Genomic DNA, 25402 nt, shown 5'->3' with positions numbered 1-25402 from the left:
TGATAGCACATGCTTATGTAGCCACTGACTGGGATCACGTCAATTCAGGCAAATAAACAGACCTCACACAGATTCATTTGGAACCAAAATGACAGAAATACAACAACATATATGATTGTTTATTTGAACTAAACAATCTTATATGTTCCTCCTCCCCGTAATTGAAGCACACATGTACAGTAAGTGTTGCTGAAAATAAAAAAAAGAACAGAAAGTGTGCACACATTTGACTTTTGACCAGATTTAGGCATCACGATGTAGGTTCAAATGGAGAAAAACATTTCCAGGGTGGTAACTTGCAGAGTACCCAGCACACATTTAACATGCACTTTTCCCTTATCCACTGAAGGTCGAATAACACTAAAATGTCACGATAGGCCATAACACAATTTGCAAAAATGACCTGTGGACAGTTTCATGCGTTTCTGACACATGCAGGAGAAGCTAAATCTGTGCACTAACCCTCTAAAGAAGTATTAAAACTACTACAAAGACAAAAAAGACCCCAAAAAGGAAAACAAACAGCAAAAAATACGCATCACAGCTGTTAATGCAATACTACCCAGCAGGCATCTGAACTGGAACTGGAAGGAATAAACTGCTCCATTAGAAGCTCAAAGTATTTGTTCCAGACTGCTCTCTGGTAAAATGTCATAACTTCTTCAACAAGCCCCATGCAGCAGGGTCTGATGGCCACTTGCAGTCCATTCTTGTGCTCTGATGCAAATCATACAGTGGAGTTGGAAATATCAGGCAAGAGGTACCAATGAGCACCTGAAAGAGCACTTGAGAAGTGTAGATTTTTGCAGAGACATTATCAGAACAAGAGGAGACTTTATTATTCCTCACTGAGGAAAATAAGGAGAAAACTGTACAGATTCGCACGTTTTTCAAGGATCATATCAACATTTCAGCAATTTGTAGGTTTTTGTGACATAAGGACTCAGATTAATGCAGCATCGTGGATGCTTTAAGAATGTCTGAAAAAAATATAGGGTAAAAACACAGCCTTATTTATCACGTATTATTTTATCAATGAAGGCAGTTTCTTCTATAAGTCTAGAATTAGTAAAAGCTTAATATAATTTACTAATGTTAAAGATTAAACCAGCATCTGTCAGGAATTTTAAATAAATAAAACAGAATGTAGACATTCAACTACAGTTCGCACGCTCTAATACTGAAGGTCTCAAACCCATCTGTGCTGCAAAAACAATTCACGAATTAGCTTAATAATTAGCTGAATAATTCAAAGAAGACTAAGATGCTTCTTTGTTTATTTTTAAAGGTTTAAAAGGGGATTTCTGAGGTGCATAAGCTCAATAAACTGTGTAATAACAACCGAGAAAACATAAGACAGAAGGTTTTTGTGAAAACCAGCAGCAATCTGGGAAAAAATTCTGGAACGTTATTGGAACATTTGGGTATTTTAGCAGTTTGGCAGTTTTGGCGAACAGGCCAATTTGTACTCCAATGACTGCATCTAAACATACAGTGAAGTAATGAAAATCAAAGTTACAACAGGAGCATCTTGTGAAAGTTTGTATTTGTCTATTTTGGAGGGGAACGGTATTGTAGCATTCCAGTTTGCTGAATTAAAAATGAAAGAAGCAAACCCAGGAATGTCAGCGGGGCTCAGCTGACAGAGCACAAAATGTTCTGACAAATCAAACATTTCTCATGTCAGCTCCTTGTCTCTTTTCACTGTCACTTTTCACTGTGAAAAGTGACAACACGCACACACACAAACACTTCTGCTTCACTTAACACTGAAGGGCAAAAACTTCATCTTGAACCCCTACTTACCCCTATTTTATTTCTGCCGGCACCCAGATGCCAACCAGTGCTCTGAAATAACGAATCAATTAGCTAAGTAGGCAACTTAAGTCATTCAGTCTTCTTCTTCCTGTTACTCCCTTTAGGGGCCGACACAGCAGCTCATCTGCCTCCTTCTCCATCTCCATCCCTACATTCTCTGTCACACCACCCTCTGTGTGCCCTCCCTCACTACATACATGAACCTCCTCTGCTGTCTTCATCTTTTCCTCCTGCCTGAAAACTCCATCTTCAGCATTCTTTTTCCAGTATATCCACTGCCCCTCCTCTACACATGTCCATCTCAGCCTCGGCTCTCTAACTATCCCATCAAACTCTACCTGAGCCATCCCACTGACATACTCATTTCTAATCTTGTCCATTCTGGTTACTCCCAGTGTAAAGCTGAGCCTCCTGAGTTACTGTTACTCATTTCCCCCCAGTTTCAATATACATTCATGCAAAAAATAAAGTTTTTGCAGGATTCTGTGCAGCACTGTGAAAACTGAGCGCACCTCATAAATCAGTAGCTTGTAGAACCACCTTTAGCAAAATAACTTGATGTAATCATTTTCTGTACGACTCTATCGGTCTCTCACATTGTTGTGGAGGAGTTTTGGCCCACTCTTCTTTACAATATTGCTTCAGTTCATTGAAGTTTGGAGGCATTTGTTTATGCGCAGCACTTTTAAGGTCACGCCGCAGCATTTCGATTGGGTTAAAGCCTGAACTTTGGCTGGACCACTGCAACAGCAGGACTACATATGGCCTTTCTTTTTTCACGTAGCTGTAATTTTCTGACTGTAACTTTGAGTTTGTTGTGATAATAAACTCCTCTTTTTGTTGTTGGAGAGAATTAACCAATCTCAAAGAACAGATCATTTTTTCAAACAAATCACTAACAGATTTTAGTGAAATTACCAATTTTTGGAACCAAATGTCACATGATTAGAATTACAGTATGCAGTGGTTGCAACCATAGAGCATGCCCATGATTAAGTAATAAGACTTTGGCGAAGGTTTTCTGAGGTTTAAAGCAACGTACAAGCAAAAAAACAAAAAAAGACAAATTGGTAGCGCTTTATTTTAATGTCAAACTATTAGCCCTATTAAGGTATAAGCAAGTGCTTATTTCATCATTTATTTAGCATCAGTCCTCCTTAGTATTTACAGTTATATTATTACTAGCAGTTATAGGTGTACAGGGTGCAACAGTAAAAGATGGATAAACATATCAAAAGTTACTAATAATAATACTAAGGAGGAGTAATGATATGAGGCGCTTGCTACTAATGCTTAATAGTGTGACATTATAAAGTGCTACCAACAAATGATTATGGTCTAAAATTATGGTCTAAAACTATATATACAGTCGTCACAATCAGTTTGAGCTCCGCACTGCTGTATTTCGAAGTAGAGGATATTTATAACAAAAATCACCACTTAATCAAAACAGACTCAAGTACTGAGGTGATCCTGGTCTCTATTAAACCACCTATTATATTTGGCTGACAATGTGGCCCTGCTTCATTTTATTAATTATCACTTTTCGCCAACAAGATTATTACTGTCAGAGCTCTTTTTTTCCCCCCTTTGATGGCTGCGAATAAGGGGAAATATTTGTAATCTGTGATGATTACCGATGAGCTGCACTGCAGTCAAGATGGATTGTTTTTCCTTGTTTCATGCTGAGCACAATTACTTTGGGCTGTCCCCTGACAGATTAGACAAGACAGAAAGAGGAGGAAGACGAGAGAAACTTCCAAAAGAGGAAGGCAGGGAGGAAAGATGCAGCGAAACACACTGTGAAAAGGGGGCAAGATAAAAGACGAAGATAAATGTGGATGAGTGTTAAAGTACAGCAGGAGAAGGGTGAATAGGTGAGAAGCTGAATGCTGTGTAACAAGGGAGGAGAGCTGTCTGGGAGAAGGAGGATATGTAACTTAACAACAAAATTGGATTGAGGCTCAGTAGAGAAGGAGGGAGATAGATCTAATGTGATAATGACGGAAAAGCAGGAGGAGAGAGAAGGAAGAAAGAAAGGCAAAGAGAAACATCTTAATGGTGGTAAACAGAAATGCAGAATAAAGACTTACACAGGAACAAATGAACAGAGAGCAGTAAAAGAAAGTGAGGGGGATGAATGTGGAATAATAAACACCAGTTAAACCCAAAACAGTTTCCTGCTCTCAAGTGACTCTGCAGCTACTCTGAACCACATATACACTGATCAGCCATAACAGTAACCCACTGATGAATGACACTTATCACTTTTATGTTCCTTGGATGGTGGCATTCATCTGGATGTTACTTTGAAGTGTACCTAAACATTAGCACAAGCGCACACTCAGTGGTTTCTAAATACACTTCACCACACCCCAAAAATTACTAAAGAAGAGCCCGAGGTGTTGTCCAGTAGCTCCAGTCTGGGAGATGAGCAGCACCAAGCCCGATCAATGAATGCCCCACCCTGCAACCCACAGGACCCAAAGGATGTGCTGCCAACATCCCAGTGCCAGATATCACAGTACACCCTGAGTGGTCCTGTGCCAGTCCTCTGATGGGCTGCAGCTGTTTTGGCAGTTTTAATGTTGCTGGTTATTGTGTGCATGAATGAGTCTGTGTGTGTGTGTGTGTGTGTGTGTGTACGTGTGTGTACTTGTAATATCCTGTTACATGCTGGACAAAATGCACCGGCAGAGTGTGTCATAATCTGAAAATGAGATCTTTATTGAACAATACCTTTCATTTTGCACAGCATTACTTCTCGTGTGTGTGTGTGTGTGTGTGTGTGTGTGTGTGTGTGTGTGTTTGAACCATCCAACAATAAAAGGCAGAGGCACACGGGCACACTTTATGTTGACATGCATCTAAGCAAACAGGCAGCCTTGAGCAGCCAGTATAACTAGCATGCATTTAGTGGATGCATCTCAACATTTAAGCACATTTGTATGCATACAAAAAAAAATCTGCTACCTCTCACTCTCATGACACACTTTATATTCTAATTCCTGTTTTAATTACATTTTGTTTTGAAAAAACAAAACAAAGACATATTTAGGAGTAAACCCCACAAATAAAACCCATGCAAATTTACAAGAAAGAACTAAAAATTTATGAGAGAACACTTGAAAAGTTTTACATATTGGAAAAGTCCTGTAAGTTTACAGAAAAAAAAATCACAAATTTATGGGAAAAAGATCCATTCAATGGCACTGACTCATCTACTGTGAAAATGTTCAGTTTAACAGTGGAAATAAGCTTGTTTACAGTCTCATATAAAAGCCGTTTTGCCCTCTAAAGCTAATTTCACCGTTTGTGATGAGTGTACAAAGAAACTTTTATCCAAGTCACCCATAATTAAGGGCCTCATTTTCTACATTAACGAAAAGCACACTGAAGAGAGAGCTGCTCAGTACCTCAAGCAGGTACACCACATCTAAGCCTATTTTTCTAGAAAAAAAGATCAACATCGCATTTAGCATTGTAGTGAATTATAGTACACCTTGCTAAATAGGCAAGTAAGCCAGTGATCGGATTAGCTGATAATTCCCCAGCTGTAGTACAAACTGGCCAGTTGTGGTTTTAAAACACATTAAAAAATGAATTGACGGCCACAATACCAAATTACAGGACTGTATTTGAGTTGTTTGCTAGTACACTAGTATATAATGAGCGAGCTGTTTTTTTAGCGTACACTACAAACCTTTGGTCTATCTGTCTCTGCTTAGATGCAACAAAAGCAGCAGTGAAATAAAGATTTTGTTACTGGTCATCAGTGCCTGGTAAGCATAACACTTCTCAGCCATCTCAACCTTTGCAGTGGTTCGTCTCTTTCTGGGCATCAGGATTTCAAAAATGATTATTAAAATGAGTTAAGTAGCTAAAGATATATTTGCACACAGGTTATAACTATGGAACTAAAATAAAAAGTGTTATTTTATTGCATGTGAGGGCTCTGAATGAGTACTCAATTCGCTTTTATTTTTATAATTTTACAATTTATACGATTATTATATATTGGTACAGCTGCAGTCTCCACTGTGTTTGTGTAGGTGGAAACAGTTCACTTTGTAAATAAAGTTTACCTGTTGAGAGGTTTGTGTTATAAATTTTTTCTTTGTGTTGTGGAGAAATATGTCAATTACAACATGTACTTATCGAAAAACAGCTGCGCTTTAAGGCCTCAAGCACAAGTGGCGTTCTGCAGTTTGTTTATGTGACTGATATAATTATAAATATCTGCTGTATAGTTATGTGGCAGCATTACATCAAGTGGAGTGTAAATAATGTAGCAGCAGCTGTCAGCACTTGTTCTCTATAAGTTCACTTTGTAGCAAACGCAGGATGAGTGACTGAGTCGATGGAGAAGTGGAAAAACAAAACACACCCTAAGGTTCAAAACGGTAGTCAGCATCAGTCATTGTAACATTTCTAAACAGAAGATACACACAATCAATATTTAATCATCCTTAATTTTTTGTGGCTGCTCTGGTTCGCCAGGCACCAGGAGCAGGCAGACACGTCACGAGCTCTACATGATATAATGCTGAGAAAGGTTCTGTTCCAGGATGTATTATTACTTCTAGACCAGAAAAACCTGGAATTTAAGGCTTTCACTTCCACATTTGTTTATTTAAATTTTAACTATGCTTTAGTTGTGTTTCTATACGCAGCGTTTCTGGTCAAACATTTGAGGAAAAGTTACGATTATTTCAGGTTTTCTCAACTTTGGTTTGACTCTTAATGGAATGTTTTAGAAAATCTGGCCAAACTGTTTTTTGTATTATTTGAAGGCATCCAAAAGCAATTCCAGATCTTAGGTTTTAGTCACACAGGGCTAGAGACTGCTCAGAGATCACAAAAATATGTTATATTATATATTACCCCTAGTTGGTGTGTGGTTGCTAGAGGTTGCTCGCTGTTGCTGGGAGAAATTGATTGTGAAGATGATGCTGCATTAAAAACCTCCTTGCAATTGCTTTGGTTTAAGGTAGACTGCCATTATCGGCTGTATTTTGCATGGAAGACGTTGACGCTGCAAACACTTGCCAACTAACCAGCTAGCAATACTGAAACTTAAGAAATCTGATAGCGCTGGTTTAGCTCACTTGGTGGAGCAAGTCACCCATATGGCATAAGGCTAATGCAGAAGCATATTTACTTACTGGATACAAAGACAGTTCATCTTCAAATTAAAAGTTTTGCCTTACTGCTGAAACCAACACATTTGAAAAGGGGCAGCTTTTACTTTTACTTTCTCTGTTTCCAGTTTGCATCAGTTTCACGATTAGTATAATGTGTAGTTTGCAAGTGTTTGCACAGAAAGTGTGCTAACTACTGTTAGCGAATCATTTGCAGACAAGTTGATGTCTTCCATATAAACTATGGGCGACTGCATCAGTCTCCTAGCAACCAAAGAAATTGCATGCAGGTTTACAGTACACCGCCATATACACATCTTTGCGACCAGTTTCACTTAGCAACGGGTATGGGGGAGGTTGTATGACAGGTGGCTGGGTCCTAGCAACCAATTTCATTGTGATTCCCAGAAACCTTCAGCAACCACTGGTTGACAGGAACTTGGCAACCAGGTCTCTAGGCTTAGCAATTCTTGTAAGTACAGTGTTAGCACTGTTAGTATTAAAAACAACATCCAAAGGAAGAAAGAACAAATATATAAACGTCTGTCAGCTTATGTAATGTGTGTAAATTATCCCATATGGAAAAGATATATATAAATCTTATAAAGTTTGTATCTGTCTTGTGTGAAACTTGTATGAAAAGCATACAAGAGTAAAAACAGATATAAGATCCCTTGAAAAATTATATAATAAAACTTGTATGTTTTGGATACTTACTAAAACAATATATGAAAGTAATGAGAAAGTGGCCACTTTCATGAGTAAATCATGTAAGCCTTATATGATTTACTCATGAAAGTGGCCACTTTCATGAGTAAATCATATAGGTTTTTACTATTTCTTTTCCATATGGGATCACCATTCTCATTCACCCATGAAAAGTGATTTTAGGTAAACCCCAACATTACCACCCCCATCCATCTGGCATTCCCACCCAAGCATACCTTGATGGTATTTTCCCCAAACTGCTAACTTCATTTAATCAAAAGGAATTATTCCTGAAGTAGATTAACAGAACACCCTTTTATCTCTCTCTGTTGGCCTGACAGTAGCCGCTCTCAATCTCCTGTTCTTCTGTCGGTATTAACGTTCCTGTCACGTGTGGAAGCCACAGCATGTGTGGGTGGATGACTGACTCTGTATGTGAATAAGACAACACATTTGTGAGCAGAAACGAAGGGTCTTTTATCAATGAACGCTAAACCGCATCCACGTTTATTCACTCGCACCACTTCCGTGCACTGTTCTGGCTTCTTAATACTGTCCAAGACTAATTACCAGCCTATCAGTGCCTGTGTACGACAGTGAATAAAAAATCACCGAGCAGTTATCGATCTGCGAACGGAGAGCCTGAACCTCAGAGCAGAACTTTAATAGACATTTCCAGCAACAGCCAAGCTGTGATGTAATAAAAAAAAAAATCACAGCATTAAACCAGCACATCGTTAGATGGATGAGTGTGGCTCCGTGGTTTCGTTGGTGGGTGTAATAGCTGGTGTGGGGGTATTCATTGGGTCTGATTCCCGCAAGGCTCCCATAAATAGTCAATGCACATCGATTGCAAATGGCTTCGGATGAAATCCCCGGCTAAATGACTTTGCTACCATTGTATTAGTAAAATGACAAACAGCAAAACAGATATCATGAAGCATGAAAGCCTTTCTGATTGATCATTTCAAACTTACAAGGGGTTGTAAGGCTGCGTATGTGTGACTCGTGTGTGAGTGTTTGCATATTTATTTGTGCTTTTTGTGCAGCTATTGAATAACAGGGCTGTAATTGGCTGAATATGTATTTAAAATTCGGTGTGTATGTACTTCACGCAAAGCCATGCGGACTGTTTTGTCGATCCCACAAAGACTGTCATTAATGCCATTAATTGGCTGGATTCGACACACATCTGGGTCCCTCTGTCTCAGAGGGCTAAGGGATGATAACATAATGTGTACAATTTGGACAGAGCACAGATGAGGCTCACGAGAAAACACTCCTAAAGAGAAACACAAACATAGCTGCCGTTTCAGGAACTTCCCAGATTCTAAAATGTAGAAATTTAGAAAAAGAAAAAGAAATGCCTGAACTTTAAACTAGATACCCGTCTTCATGCAGCTCTCCCCTCCCACCAGATGAGCATGGGCTCATCATATGCTATTGGCGTCACAAAGGATTCAACCCCTGGTCTCCAAACTGACAGCTCTCTGCCTAACCCACTGCATCACATCTTATTTCCATCCTTGGATTTCTTTGGTTTTTATAACATCTTACACAAGTCACTCCGTCTGTCCTGAAGAGACCTCAGACTGTATGTAAAAGACATATCTGAGTGAGAACTGAGGATGCTCCAGACTACTTTACTCTAAATTGGACCATAAATTACAAAATAAGACTTGACGCCATTCATTAGGACGTGTTTACTGAGGCTGTAAAAAAAGAAAGGAGTTTTGTTTTGTTGTATGTTGCAATAAAAATCAAGCTTCTTTTTGTGACCTGAGGGGTTGCCCCCGGCCGGCCAGTAGAAAAAAGTGCAGGTTTAAGGGGTACAAACCTTCACTTGTCAGACTCCCTTTGTTGACCAAAGGCTGGCATTATGAGCTAAATTTTCTAAAGCCCGGAAGCAAAGCCCAGGGGAGGTGCAGACGTCTGGTTCCCTCTTAATTTGAATCACAATATGCAGAAAGGTTATCATGGATTTTCTTTGTCCAGTAGTGCAAAAGAGATATTGCCTACCCAGAGATTTAATAGCAACTTGTTGTATTACAGTCTGCTATGTGTGTGTGATTTTTTTTATTTTAACTTCATCTTTTTGTCTGGATCAGTAAAGCGAGACACAACACATGCACATATGTTTTACCTGAACCTCCCGCGCGTGGTAAGCTATGATGAGCCCCAGCAGGATGACAGTGGACAGGCTGATCAGACACTTCAGGGCCAGAGAGTACATGGAGCTCTGTAGAGAGAAAATTGAAACACTTATCATTGGAGACACGACATTAGAGCACAAATGTAATATGCACAGATTGACTTTGCCATGACGGTTGGTTTAATATTCAGAGTACAATGACGGACGACAACACACGCTAACAGCCCCTCGGGAGCGCAGGGACATTTCTCTGTGGCCTGAGGGTCATTCTGACCTGCCACGAACAGTCATCTTGACTAGCAATATGTAGCATGCAGGAACGACCTCGCACTGACCTCTGCTAAAGCACACACAGACTGGCACGCACACACATGCACACACACAATTAGCCTTATATTATTACATAGCCTTATATTATTATAGTGAGCGATGTGCATATTTGGATGCAGTTTTTTGAGACTGAAATGTTTAATGGTTGAATAGGAAGAAAATTATTTAGCATTTAAACTAACTATGGATGTTGATCTTCATAAAAAGTAAGGAGTAGTTATAACACGTACAAGGCTGTGTGAGCATGTGCTACTGCTATTGTGATTTTTAATAGTGCAGAGTGCATCCATAGGCATGGGATATTTTGAAAACTACACATGCTTTTCAGTCACAAAACTAGTTTGGTACCTGCTACAACAAGAGTTGCCATCAAAATTTAGTTTTGCATGAACAAGGTGAACTTGAATAGTATCAGATACCCAGACTGATTAAGAGGGGAGCTAGGACTATTTCCAACTCTGTATGTTTTTATGTTTGGCAGCATGATTCACAGTTCAAAGTAATACTTATTAATCTGATGCTGGGCTGTGGTGCCGTCTCCTGGTTCATCTATTGTCTGAAACAATGGATGAAAAGTGTTCGCTTGTTTGTCTGGTGGCCGGTGAGTTTATATATACACTCAGACCCACTTCATACTGGGTCGGACCTCTTTTACCTTCAGAACGACCTTAATTCTTCATGGCATAGACCCAGCAAGGTGCTGGAAACACATTTTGCTCCATATTACAATGATAACATCACACATGCACATTCACAATGTGAATCTCCTGTTCTACCACATCCCAAAGGGGCTCTATTGGATTGAAATCTGTTCACTGTGGAGTTCATTTGAGTGCATTGAACTCCTTTCTGTGTTCCAGAAACCGGTATTTCTAATGATTTGTGCTTTTTGACATGGTGCATTATCCTCCTGGAAGGAGCCCTCTGAAGATGGGTACACTGTGGTCATAAAGGGATGGACATGGTCAGCAGCAATACCTGAGCCACTGATGCAAGGCAGGATGGATCCATACAGTTACGCTGTTTGTGACAATCGAATGACCCTACCATCCAAATGTCAAAGCAGAAATCAAAACTCATCAGACCAGGCAATGTTTTTCTTCTATTGTCCAAACTGCTGCTAACTGGCTATGTTTTCTTTTTCAAACCATTCTCTGTAAACCCTACAGATGTATGTAGGAAAATCCCAAAAGATCAGCAGTTTTTCAAATACTGTGTGATAAAAACAATCGTGCCACTCAAAGTCACATCAATTTCTTTTCTTCCCCACGATGTTCAGTTTAAACCTCAGCCTGTCTTTTATGAGTACATGTCTACATGCTTAAATGCATTTAGCTGCAGCCACGTGATTGGCTGATATTTATGTTAATGAGCAGTTGAACAGGTGTGCATGCATACATACAAAACAAAAAATAAGAAAAACGTCTCATCCATGTCCATGGACCTTGGTTTGTGCACTGGTGCACAGTCATGTTGGAACAGCAAGGAGCCATCACCAAACTGCTCCCACAAAGTTAAGAGCATGAACTTGTCCAAAATGTCTTGTTATGCTGAAGCATTAAGAGTTTGGTTCACTGGAACCAAGTGAAAGAACCTCTTCTGTAACTGAGCCCAAATCCTGATCCTTGAAAAATGTTTTATATTAGCTGTGTGTTTGATTTTACACTGATTTTATTTCCACTCAGTTCAGTCCGCTTCACCTAAAACAATAGAGTCTTAAAAAAAACTTGAATGTCCAGACTCAGTCACTAGGCTGGTTTCACAGATGTCCCACTCACTCACTCCTCTCTCACTCCTTTGCTAAAATAGCATCAGCACTGTTGTTGCAATTCCTCAGCAAAGACAAAACAAAAGCCAGTTTCAAAGAACAGAAGTTGAATGGTTGCTTTTCGCCTATCAATATCTTTCTGCAGTCGAGCGTTAAGTCTTGTTAAGTCTGGTTTCACAGGGGTTATAATCAACGCCCAGTATCTTCCAATCAATACGACTCATAGCACTTACTTGGCTTCTTTAACCCCCTCACCTTTCACACTGCGAGAGCAGCAACACTTACGCGAGCTATCATACGCATGTTTGCACACACGTACACAACACATTTGTACATTTGGGCTACACACATCTAATCTAAACAAAGAGATTCAAAGGGGAAAGTGCATTCGATTAATTTGTTAGCTGCTCTCCGGAGAGTCTGGTTGTCCATTGGAGAATACATCTATACTGATAATGACGTATCTGGTTGTGTTAATATAATGTAAATGCAGGAATGAATCAGTGGATGAATGTGAGAAAGAAAGATTTCAGTGTACATTTGCTAACAGTATTAAATGCAGACTTACTAAACCTACAAAAACTTCATAAGCTTCAGATCAAACTACACTGTTTTCACGCTTCCTTTTCATCCGTCACCAGTTAAACAAGTTTTAAGTGTATGACCTTTTATCAGAAATTGCATTTTTTCATAGCAGTACACTGGATGGGTTTAAGGAGTTCATTACATTTTCATTCATTACAAATGCTCAGTTTCAAAGGCAAAAAAAAAAAAAAAAATCAGCACATAAAAGCAAAAGTTCAGAAACTCAAACAAACCAGTCAGCTTGATTCATTTTCTAATTCTTTAAAATAAAGCTTGCCAATCAGACTCATTTGTCCACATCAGCTCAAGGTCTGTGTTTTGAAATGCAAAATTGAATAGACACACGCACATCAAAAGAAGAAAAAAGAAACTCAAAGCACATTCACCGGACCAGGAAAGACCTGAGCCACCTTAAGACTTAGGCGGTAGGTTGGGGGTAAAGTGGGAGACTGTTGAGCATTAATCACCACTCTTTAATCCGGGTCTGCACTCTGAGTTTAGACACATATTACTCAGTCTTTCCTCCGTGGTGTTATTAGGCAGACACATTGCATTTTGGGTTCATGAATATATATTGCAACTCAGCCTCCTGGAAAATAGAGTGTGTTAGTGTGTTATTGTGTTTATTTAGGGTCTCTGTCTATGCTTCGTGGCCTTAATGGTATTAACTCAATATCAAACAAACACACAGAAGCACGCACAGAGTCTAGTTGGTTAATACACACTGACGTACTCCTCTGTTGACTGTAATTAGAGCAATCTGAGAATGAATCTGAGACTGGGTTCCCCTTCCGCCGTTCATATAATACACTAAAATACACATGCTGTATGGATGTATTCACATTTGTCACTCATGTCAGTGCATTTATGAGCCAGCGCACAACACTGGGAAAATATCTAGCTTTGCCTCGCACTGATTTCCTGATTTCCTCTATCAGCTTACCCGAAGCTGTTGTCTTTCTGTCTTTATTTGCTTGTGCTTGCTTGTCTCGGTCTCCTTCTCCACTGCTGCTAACATCTCATTTGTACCCACTGAAGCAAACTAGGTGCAAAGGAAGCCAACATTGTTGTGCTAATGAGAAAAATGCTGGTTTCACTCTTGGCTTTCAGCACCATATCTGTTTAAACACAGTCACACTAGTGAATTGCAATGTGATGGGAGATTACGTCCCCCTTCTCTCCCTCTCTCTCTCTCTACGGTCTCCCTTCTCGCTTTGTTCGTTTACACCCAGCAGTCTGTTGGTCGTTGGGATTTTTTGACAGTTGTCTCATTACACTGTCAAAAGCATTTTGTTTGCCTGTTTCCACTTCACTTATTCCACCTGTATAGTGAATAACTTAACTGCAAAAATGAGATATATGCGCCTACTGGCTCGCCTTCTGTTCATTTCAGCTTTTTCACAGTCATGATTTTTTTAAACTCTAACAGGCTGGCATGGGTCTATTAGTTTTTAGTGCCACCTTTTGATTCAAGTGTTTGCATTATAAATGAAAGCACCAGCATTAAAGTCTTTATAGACAAAAGCAGCTTCACTTTAATGTCAGTGCAGATGCGAAATTGGTGGGATGCAGGCTTGACGGCACGCACGTACTGCACACGCGCTACAGTCTGTACTCTGTGTATGCGCGCTCCTTTCGACTTCTAGAGCCTGTGCACATATTTGCAGACACGGGTTGATGATGAACTTTACATCACATGATTCCTTACAACAAGCATGACTTGTGCCTTAATTAAAAAAGTTAAAAAGCTTTGAAACTGTGATGTTTCTGGAACAAGTTAACTTTCTGCCACTTGGAAAATGTTTGCTATCTTGCTGAGAGAGGAGCTTAGCATGAAGGCTGGAAGCAGTAAAGAAACGGCTGTAATAGTCTGTCCAAAGTTCAAAAAGCTTCCACCTGCAGGCACCTCTAGCACTCACTAATTAATGACAAGCTGCGGTTTCACAGGTGGATTATGTGCAGGGAAATTTCTGGACGTGTCCTGACGGCTTTCTTTCCTTACCTACGATTTGTTTAATCCTTAAATATATATACCATGAGACAATATTACACCCTGTCTAATTAAATCATGTAATTCAATTAAGCTCTCAGCTTCCTTGTTTTCTTCAAAGTGTTTTTTTCCGTTAATGTTCTGTAGTAGAAATTTCATAAATGACAAAAAGCTTTGTTCATTTTTCCATTTTTTTCTCCAATAAAAAGTAAATGTCACTCCAGAGTTTTCCTTTTTTCCCTTATTTTAAGAAGGTGAAAGCTCTTAAAGCTTAAAGCTCTCTTCTAGCTTGACTTCACTGGGGACATAAATAAATACACTGACCATCTGCGCTCCTCTGCAAAGCATGCATGCATATTGCACAGCCAAGTTGAAATGACCACAAGCAACTGACTGGGATTAGTGTTTACTGTGCTGACTAATTTTGGATTGTAGATCCCAGTCCATACAGTGTTACAGACTTTATATGAGAGAGAAATGCCACTCAAAGAGTGCTGAATACAATGATGCTACCACTCCCTCCAAAGAGTCAATCACCTTTATCAGGAAGCAAATGAACCAATCATGTTAATTCACTGGCCACAGCTAATAGTCGAGGATCAGTTTCTGTGTGGGAGCAGGAATGTCTACATGTTGTAAAGTCATAGTTTTTCTTGGCGTACTGTAAACATTAAGTGTGTCGAAGTGTGTGTAGTAGAACAAAATCTAAAAATGAAAGTTTCACTTTAATTGAACTCATTTGAGGACATATTCGGGATTGTTTGCTAGTTTTTGTTCAGTTTAACTTGAAATAAAAGTCGATTGTAATGTGTTGGCAACGCCTCTTCTGATTCATTTCGATTTGGTCTGAATCTTTTTAGGACGAAGTAACTTCCCAGCTGCGTTAATAAGACGGGTGCTGATTGGTGAAACTTGCTTTGTTACAACAGTATATGACTGATTAGGCTGCCTGTAGAAACAAATGATCAAAACAGACTTCAACTTTATTTGGTATTGTTATTTTAAATTATGTTTGCAAGCAGAATGATATTGAGGCTTAACCTGCCTCGTATTGGTGCTGGATTGCTGGTTAGAGAAAAGCAGATGCATTTAAGGTTTAATCTGCTCATAAACAGAAATGTAGGGATTAATTGTTTATTGAGTTACATGCTCATCAAGTGATTTCGTGATGAATAACACCAACTGGATTTTTGTCACAGTGGGGTTGCCAGGCAACGAGCAATGTGCAAACACAGGTGTAATTCATTTAAAAAAAAGTGATAAATGGCTGAATTTCATTTGGCTGCTTTAGTTTTAATAGTACTTTTACTGTAGGCTCAATAACACACTGCCATCGCTTATAGTGAGACCTGAGAAAAGTGCAATCATTGCAAATGCTCTTAGTAACACCTGTGCTTTAGCGGTGCTCATCTATGGAAACAGCATGCAGCTCCCTACCACAAATCATATATGCAAGCTGAAGGGAAATTTTCTGTGTCCCACTTAACCTCTTAACATTCACAGTCACCTGTGACCTGTTTAGGGTTAGGCTGCGCTTTACCCTCATCCTGGACATGCACATTTTAGGAAACTGGAATATAAACATAGAAGCATTTTGACCTCAGAGATAACAGCGTTGATAAAAAATGGGTAAATGTTAACCTAACACTTCACCGTCCCACACAAAAGTGGCTGATATGGTTCATATAGACCATATCTTGTGCATCTGACTGTTTTAGGTCAATAAGCCTGTATAACTGTGTAATAAAACAGGGAGAGGCATGACTTTTACTTCAATGGCCACTGGGACATAAAAACACCATTCAAATGTGATGAAAACAGACAAAGCAGATAAAAAAATTTGGTAAATAGTCTCAAAATAAGGTGTTAAAAAACTCCCTGCGTGTTCTACTTTTACTATACACAAGATTACAGCTAAATTTACGGCTCAATCCACGGTGCTAACATTATTCGATGCCTCTGGCCCATCCCACCAACAACAATGACTTTACTTCATTAATGGCTGCAGAAGACTTAGTTATAGATGTTATTTAATACACTGTTTTTAGCCACATGGATACTAGAAACCGCACTGCACATCCACCATAATCAAAGCCTAAACAGTTAAATAATGAACTCAGCATGGCTAAATTAAGGTTTTCTAAGTAAAAACAGTCCCTTGAGTCTTCAAGCTTTCAGAAGTAAACAAGTAAGCAAACTTCCAAAATGTGCACATATTTGGTTTAATACACCAATTTAAATTAAGGACTTTTTAAAAAAAAGTTGTGAAAATGAACTGTGTGTCCATCTCTGCAAAAACTGGGAAGCGTGATTTGGGCTTATCCAGGTAACTTTGAAATTTAACTTGGGGTTTTCAGTATTTAAAAAGTGGTTCAGTTGCTACTGGGGGACTTCGTCATGGTAACTTCTGCTGCTGATATGATCTGTTCTGGAGCGGGTTATGTTCAAGATTATAAATCAAGAGGTATAAAATCACCACCTACAAAATAGTGTCACCATTCTTGGACTCTGTGGAAGGATAACATGAGGGTCTGCAGTTTTTTACAGTGTCTAAAGTCTTTGTTTCTCTGATAAAATTCAATAAGAATTTGAAGATTCTTAGATGAAACAATTGTATTTTCCTACACTGAATCTGTTTTTATATTTAATCTTTCGGCTACTCTCAGAGCCTTAAACTGCACCAGGGCTGCAGCAGAAAAAATACAAACTAAAACTATCTCATGCACATCTCAATATTACTTTGGTGGAATAACACAGATTGTCCTGTGCACTAATGACCGAGCATTCATTACCGACTAAAGCAGTTAAAACACTCGCACGTGCATACAGCACTATTTAAGTCTCGTCTACAGTTCAGTGCTTCTCCTGCTGCAGACACTCATGCTCATGCTGACTTGCCTTCGACTACCGCGATGGTTTCAATCTGCACTGTGTGTTTAACGTCTTCAGATTTTTGTATTATTATATTTTTATATTTTGTAAAACCAGGCACTCTGCTGCCAGTTGACGCATCCATGTTTGTGATTGGTCAGATGCTACTAATGGCACTCTTTCATGTGAACGTGCTCGAAGCTAGGTTGATAATTGAGTCAATAAGCACTGTCACTGGTGTGACCGCTTAGCCTGATTGCCAATGTTAGTGTAAGTGAAGCCAGATAACAGAAAGATATCCTGGGTATGTTAACAGGGCCCTGACTGACTGACATGATTCCTGGTTTGGCTGTTTTGAAACTGATGATTGGCTCTTTGGTGCTCCTTTGTTGGAAATACAACTTACATATGCTTGTGTTTCTTCTTTTTCCTTTCTTTCTTGGCCAGCTGTGCATAAGTGTGTGATTAGCGTATATTGATCACTGGCTCTGTGGACAACATGCAGGGATAATGAGCTTTTTGAGCTTCTTTAGTTCAATTAGCAGGGAGACACACACACATACACAGACAGGTAGTATCTAGAGGGTTTCCCCCAATTGCCCCTACCTCAACCTTATTGACACAGACATGAGAGAAAATACATGTCACTTACCATGCGGTTGTAATGAGTATGATTGTGCATGTGTGCGTGTGTGCACATGTGTCTGCGTGTGATGTAATGCCTTAGCCTTGGGGGTCTCTCCCTGTCAGAGTGATGCCTTCTTGCAATTAGTCTCCAGGGAAACAGGCAATAGACAGAAGCGATGTCACCCTTCCAGGATAAACACACACACGCGCACCATACGCATACACTCGAATGCACATCGGCATACACCATTACGGCCATACACACTCAATTAAATCCAGACAAAGGGAGATGTGGACACACACACATTAGCAGGTGCATCCATGGGTACTAACATGACAGAGCTAAATACATAAAGACACGCACTCCACATGTGTGCGTGTACACAGAGGAGACACCATACACCCTGTGACGTGAATGTTTACCACCAGAGCACACAAGTTTTAACATAACCATGTAAGTACCAGCGCTTCCACATACAGCCAGAGGTTGCTTAGCCTTGTTATGCTCAAACAAGCATATTTGTACCTGTTAGTTGTAGGACCTCTGGGATCTACAGTCGCTTAGAAGTCTGTGATCTAGAAGATGAAGGCAGCGTGTAATGGACTGAAGGAAAAGGGAGAAGGTTGAGAAGGAGAGTAGGTGCAGTTGCACAAAAATGCAGAGATGGCTGATAGCTTCTTTAGAGAATATGGTGGGAGTTTAATTCCCTGATCGACCTCATGTACTGTCTCTAAAGCAGCGTGCAGCCACTGTAAGTGGACCAGCAAAGAAAATGTGCAGAAAGGTCTACCAGTAAATGTCAGAGATAGCAGAGCGAGGGCAGAGATGGCGGTGCTGCAGAGGAACTGAGGAAGAGGTTTTAAGGCTGCTGAGAAGGCAATGACTCTCGTGGGGGAATGGAGGCATATTTAAGACTCGCCAAGGGAGGGACTTTCTCTGACAGTGAAAGGAAGGAAGGAATCGAGGAAGCAAAGGGGAAATAGGAGGCAGCATTGCTGATGCTTGTGTTGAGAAGCAGACAGAGGGTACATACTCACACTTGATACCCTCACACATGCCAAGTGCACGCATTGATAGTGTGACAGGTGAAGTCGACAACTGCTGGGCATCGCCTCAGAATAGCAGCGTTGCATTGCAAGCCTGAAATGTGGCTCAGAGCTTGGCCCCGAGGAGCTATGTGAGCCTCTGTGAAAGATCTATTGATCTGACTGTGACAGCCCACATGCTAAGGTCCCAAGTGTCCAAGGGCCCCAGTTATTCTCAGACAGAGACACGTGTCAGACCAGGACCCCCTGTTCCTCATCAAAATAATAATAGAAGCATATAGAAGGCTGTCCTCACACTGCTGTTAACATTTTGACATGTCACGATCCTGGGTGTGTGGCAGTGACACTGATCATGAGGAGAGGTCACAGAACATGCAGAGTTAAAAATGCATGACAACAAATTAAAGGCTCGGGTTTTTTCTTTGAAGCCTTTTGGGCAAAAAGTCACCATGAGCCAAAAATTAAATTATTTCACATTCATGAATTATTTCATCATCTAATATTCTCTCTACATAATCTATCTAGGCTCAACAACCGTGCCTGAATATTTACAATGCAGGAATTTACAGCTGTGCCTTAGAGCGCTGAAGGCTGTACAAGATAATAATTTTTATCTGCAATCAAACTTTGTCCTACAGAAGTGGCCTTCATCATGGACTTGAACTTAACTTAAATTGCAAAGGCTGATAACCGAAGATAGAGGCTGCACAGCAATGAATGGAAAAGTCTTAGATGTGGCAAAAAGAGTGTGCTGATAGGGTTTGTGCTGTTTCTGCACAGGAATATAGCTTACTCACAATACCCACAGTCACGAAACACTGTGTCCTCCTCAGTTAACCTCTCTCCATTTACCCTTCCAACACACAGAAACATGCACGCTCCACACAATCCAGCCAACTCTGTTTGGTTCCATTCTTATTCTTCATCTCTATTTTTGGGAGCAAAGCTAGAGCAGCTGGACCTTCAGAAAAAAAGTGCAGAAGCTTAGGTAGAGCTACACAGACCGATCAGCATACAGTGACATTTGCTTTGTAGCCATTGTCAAAGAAGGGAGACCTAAAGGAGCCATTAAGAGGCTATATTTATACACGTGCATTATATATTTTCAATCTATGACGAATGATCTTGACCGATCATATTTCAACGCGAGCTCTCAAGGATGGCTTCTCTGAAAGGCAGCATCCATTTTCAATAAAGCAGTTTGCACAGCATGTGTATGCGGAGGTGCACGGTGCATGTGTGTGGGTGTGATTATCAATAATCAATGGAAGAAATCACTCAAACCTCGCCCACTAGACTCGTTTAAAGCAGCGCGCGAACCTCTCCTCCTTCCACCCATTCATCTTCCCAGCCCGATCGTTCTTTCATCCTCGGGATCTCAATCCATTTTTTTTTTCACAACAGCCAGCAGGCTTCTATCCACCTCAATTATCTAAGTGAGGGTTTTAGCAGTCTGATGGGACCCCAGTGTCTGTTGGAGTCAAACCAAATACGCAGCCATAAAGAAGACAGAAAATTTTACAGTCTCCATTTAAGATGAATTTTGATGCACACTTAACTCTCTGGATTCTCTCTTTAGAAATGCAAGATGCTGAAGACAGACCACAATGTTTTTCTACATTTCACATACGATTTGTTTTTCCCCCAATATGCCCTGATGATCAGAAATTAATTAATATGGTGAGAGTGCTGACAAACACTTTGATTACCCTGCTTGAAATCACTCAGTCCATTGATTCGTATTGATAGATAATGCAGCCTGTTTGAGATGAGGGCTAAATTGATTGTAGCTTAAGAACCTAAATCAGGCTTTTCATTATCGCCTTTTTCCTTTTTTTCTCTCCTTCCACAGACTTTCATTCTCACCCAGCCGCTTCTCTCTTCCGATCACACTCCCCCAGTTTGACGCCCACTGGAAGAGCAGCGGAGCAGAGGGAGAGAGATAGTGAAGGAGGGAAAAAAAAGAAAGAAAGAAAGGAATGAAGAAAACAGGACAAAGAGACAGGCGTGAAGTTGAAATAGAAAAGGCCCAGGCAGAAAAAGAGGGCATAAGTCTCTGCCATCTCCTTCAGGGGAAAAAAGAAAGAAAAGGCAGACAGAAGAGAATAAAAGAGAAGAGGAGGGATTGAAAGGGAATTAGAGACCGTGCACTTTAATTAATAAAAAAGGACCTCTAAAGCAGTGATTTTTGAAAAGAAGAAGAAAAGACACAGCAGGGAGATTTTTCTAGCAACGGCATTAACAGAAAGAGTCCGGAGATTGCAGACTGCAGACAGAAAGACAGGAGGAGGGTGAGAAAGATGGGGAGACACACCCAGTTGGGCTATTCTAACAGGCTACCTGTTAATCTGTGCACTCAGCTGATCTCACAGATTATTTCACATCATCGGTGATCCATGTATGACAAGCTGCATAAGCAGAAGTCATGTTTCCACCTTATGAACTAAAGAAAGCAAAGTCTGTGTCATATCTCTGACCAAAAAGGGAGGCTAGAATGAGGACAAAAGTGTCTCACAGCAAGGTGAGCACAACATGGTCCGAGGCTTCCTGACACACACGCGCACACACAAAATAAACAGAGAACAGCAGCCAGGGGCCTATTCAGCTTATTACACCCCCCATTACACAAACAAATGAGATCCTGGCCTCCTTCTGATAATGTGCCCCCTCCATGTCCTTAGCATCCTTGCATTACATCACCCAAAAGCAGTAACTGTCAAGCTTGGTCATTGCAATAGTTGTTGCAATCATGAATTCAGTGACTAAAAGGTTCATCTGCACCGCCTAAACCGGGTAAAAAAATGGGGTGTCCTAGTGACTTGGAGGGTCAATAATCGTACTACCTAATGTTCAAATCTGCCTGATGACCTTTGGGACTTGTAATCTTCTTTCTTTCTTTATCCCCTACATTTCCTGTCAGTGTTTATGGGCTGCTTGTAAAATAAAAAAATAAAAAAAGCAAAAGGCAAAAAAGCCCAAATAAGACAAAGTTAACCCAGGAGATTCTAGATAAGCACCAGAGGTATAACCATGACATACATGACAGCCGTCAGTCATTATGCAAATGTACTGTTTATAAGGTTGGGGAAACCTGCAGTCAGCTCAGACTGAAGAAGTCACTTGGATGAGTGACAAAAGGTTTCTCCCACTGAAAACGCCACGTCCAGATGAACAGAATCAACTTTTTGGGACACGACAGCCTGGTTTCATAATTGTTACTCATATGCAATGCAGCTACATTCACGTGACACTCTGGTAATTTTGTGTCATACCTCTAAAAGCCTGGGGGGATTGATGACAGACAAATTAAAACAAAACAACAGCCAAAACTAAAGCAGCAGGGGCAAAGATATTGTGAGTATCAGTCCTTAGCTAAAGACACTGGCTCCTACAATTCCCACAGGGGAACTTCATAATGTCTTTCTCTAGACCCCTCTGCCTGATATATTCACAGGCTTGTCCACACTCCAAGTTTCTAATGCATGCTTTCTTGTATTAATTTTCAAGTGTGAGCTGAGGTAACCCTCTTCACTGTGCTATGTCATCATCAGGCTTATTTTCTAAGACATGGCTGGAGTGCAGCTTGGTTTCCCAAAAGACAATGCACTACCGACTGCGCTCAGTTATCAGCGACTAGATGACTTCTGGGCAGTATTTTCTGAGGGAGAGCTGTCAGTTTATGTTTCTAATTTTGTGGTCTGCCTCCTTAAGATTTCAACTCAGTAAATAATTAATTTGATTGATGGTTAGAACATTTCAACACATGGCCCAGCCCCAGCACTAAGCACAAGTGATCTTTTTATTGGTGTGTCTTTTTAAGTGTCACTCATTTGTGTCCCTCACCTTCGTGTACACGCCCCACGACAGCTCTGTCTCAATCACCATGACTACGATGCCAAACATTCCAAAGATCAGGGCGTAGTCGCTCAGCCGCTTCCTCTTCTCGAACAGCGCCCTGCGGTGCCCCAGTTTATACCCAATGTTTTGGTTCTTTCGTTTGGGAGCCTTGGAGGTGCTGCCCCTGGCTCCGGTACCCACTGCCCCAACTCCTCCCTGCCTGCTGCCCCTCCCTGACTGCGAACGCCTGCTCTCCACTAGTGCGTGGTTCTGGTGGTAGATGGACATCTGGTTGGATGTGGAGTCGGTGATGTCATAACCTCCTCTGAGGTACGGGGAATCTTCTTTGGATGAAATCACAATCTCTGGCGGGCTCTGAATTGGGGGTTGGTTGGTGGAGGACTGGGTCACCGAACAGGTAGGGGGGGCTTCTCGCTGCCGGTCATGCCCCCCAGCAGCAGTTGCGCCAGCAACAGCTGAAACGGCGCCCTCTTTGGTTTCGCTGCTGCTGTCTGACTCAATTAGGTTTCTCCGGGATGCGCTGAGGCGGCTCAGGGGCTTCATGACGCCACCTGTGTACTTACAGGAACTCATGGCAATCTCCGTGAAGGGGTTACTGTCCCTACGGTGAACCAGAGGGCTGGCCTGTCTGTGTTTGCACCCCCTCTCCCTGTCCCTGTCACGCTCTCTGTCCCTCTCCCGCTCCATGGACGGCGAATGGGACGAGTAAAAAAGGGCGTTGTAGACTGGGGAGTTGTCCCCACTCAGGCTGTGCTGTGAGCCCAGACAGGAAGAGAGTGGGGTGCTGGTGGGGTGCAGGGCATTGGGGATGGGTGGAGGCAAAGGCTGAGCTCCAGCGGAGGAAAGTGGTAACTTCGGGAGAGATGCTGCGGGCAAGTTGGGCGTGGCAGGCGAGGGGGATGAGGTGCTGCCGTTTAGACGGTCGAGGCTTGATCCTCCCATGTGGTTGGAGTGGTTTGATCCTGGCTGGGTGCCAGCGGTGGACGGATGGGATATACTGCCCAGGGGAAGGAGGAATCGCTGGTCCTCATCCTCGCTCCCTCCTAGCAGAGCCAAGCTCAGAGAAGGGGGAGGCTCCATGATCACAGCTGTGGCCGCACACCTGTCTAGGAAGAGAAAAGAGAGGAAATATAAAGTGGCCCGCGGAGAAAACGATAGAGAATACAGGTTCCTTATCGTAATGTGGTAATGAAGGACAAACAGAAAAAACAAAGGAAGGAGCAGGAAAACATTGTGATGGATGGTTAAAACAAATGAGGGAGAAGACTGAACTCCAAAAGCTGAGGATGTGTGACAAAGAGGGAACACAGAGTGAAGTGGCTATAATTGGGGAATATGTTATTCCTTGAGTCACATTTGAGTCAGTTGCCCAGTCAGCCTCTCTCAGCGCTTCCCCTCTCGGTTTCCCAGTGTCTTCTTGTTCTCTCACATCCCACAGTGCTTCCAGCAATCTATTCCATAAATGTCATCTGTGTTGTTAGCCAGGAGGATGGTGCAAATCCTCTGGCTTTACACTTTGAAAATGAGATCAGCCTCAGAGACTAAAGGATAATAATTCCAGATCAGAGCAGAAGTGTGACTGTGCGAAAGCCTCAGTTAACCATAAGTTGGCTTGCGTTTTGGTATCCTCTGATTGATCCAAAACAACAGCCTACTTTCACTATGATATAACCAGACACCCTCACGACCACCCATCTCCTCCTTGACTGTTTCCCATATACCTACCTCCGACCTCTTCTGCCTCGGTCCCTTTCCCCCCAGGTTAGTTGTGTCGAATCACGGACTGGATGAAAGCAGACCACAGCACTTTTTCTTTTTCATGTTGTCACGGCCATCCCATCATCTTTTCGCTTCGTCTCCCTTCATATAGGTCCTCCACAGGTCTTATCTCTCGAAAATGCGCGTCGCTTCCCCGCTGATGATGGCTCCGTCTTCCGCTCACCTGATAAGATCAGTTTGTCTCTCTCCCAGTCATCGGTGATGTATTGATCGTTCCCATTTTGATCCTGTCAGTGACAATCGGCAGTGGATGAAGCGGAATAATCCATGGTGACTGGGATAAATCGGTCAACCTGTGGCTGCACGTAAGCAGCATGAAACAGGAGGTGGTAGTGGGGAAAAGACGGCGGCGTGGATGTGAAGTAAGAGTCCCCAGATGAGCTGTAAAGTCTGCGATTTAATATGTGACTCCACCGACAAACACTCAATCTACGGCTCTCCGTCTCTCCGACTCTGTCTCTCACTCTCTCCTCCAACTTCTCTCCCTCTTTTCTCCGCCTCCAGACCTGCCGCTCACTCCCATTGGACGGAGTCGGAAAGGCGAAATAACAGGTGGCAGGATTTTTAAGATGTGGCCACCAAACGGTTGTCTAGATTTATTGTACCCGGGTTATTTCGGGGTTATTATTTTTACTGTAGCCTCGGAAAACCAGTGGTCCGTGTGGCATTCGTAGCTGCTGCCTCTGTAATAAAGACTATATGAGCCATTTGTTGTTGTTGTTTTTTTT

At 41.4% G+C, this 25402-nt stretch overlaps 1 protein-coding gene across 1 annotated transcript in view; it reads right to left on the bottom strand.

Moving 5' to 3' along the window:
* kcnn3 (potassium intermediate/small conductance calcium-activated channel, subfamily N, member 3) overlaps positions 1 to 25141 on the bottom strand; it is a 61086-nt gene extending 35945 nt beyond the window's left edge. Inside the window, exons 1-3 of the mRNA XM_035913941.2 lie at positions 24621 to 25141; positions 22881 to 24001; positions 9811 to 9906 (exon numbers count right to left, since the gene is read on the bottom strand). Of these exons, the coding sequence (XP_035769834.2) occupies positions 9811 to 9906; positions 22881 to 23975 (1191 nt within the window). The 5' untranslated portion in view covers positions 23976 to 24001; positions 24621 to 25141. The remainder of the gene's footprint in view (positions 1 to 9810; positions 9907 to 22880; positions 24002 to 24620) is intronic.
* Between the last annotated feature and the right edge of the window lie 261 nt (positions 25142 to 25402).

Source organism: Neolamprologus brichardi, chromosome 11, assembly GCF_056152115.1.
Source record: "Neolamprologus brichardi isolate AB-2024 chromosome 11, ASM5615211v1, whole genome shotgun sequence".
Classification (NCBI taxonomy): domain Eukaryota; kingdom Metazoa; phylum Chordata; class Actinopteri; order Cichliformes; family Cichlidae; genus Neolamprologus; species Neolamprologus brichardi.
Note: the sequence above shows the minus strand (reverse complement) of the source record. Positions and strands in the feature narration are given on the sequence as shown.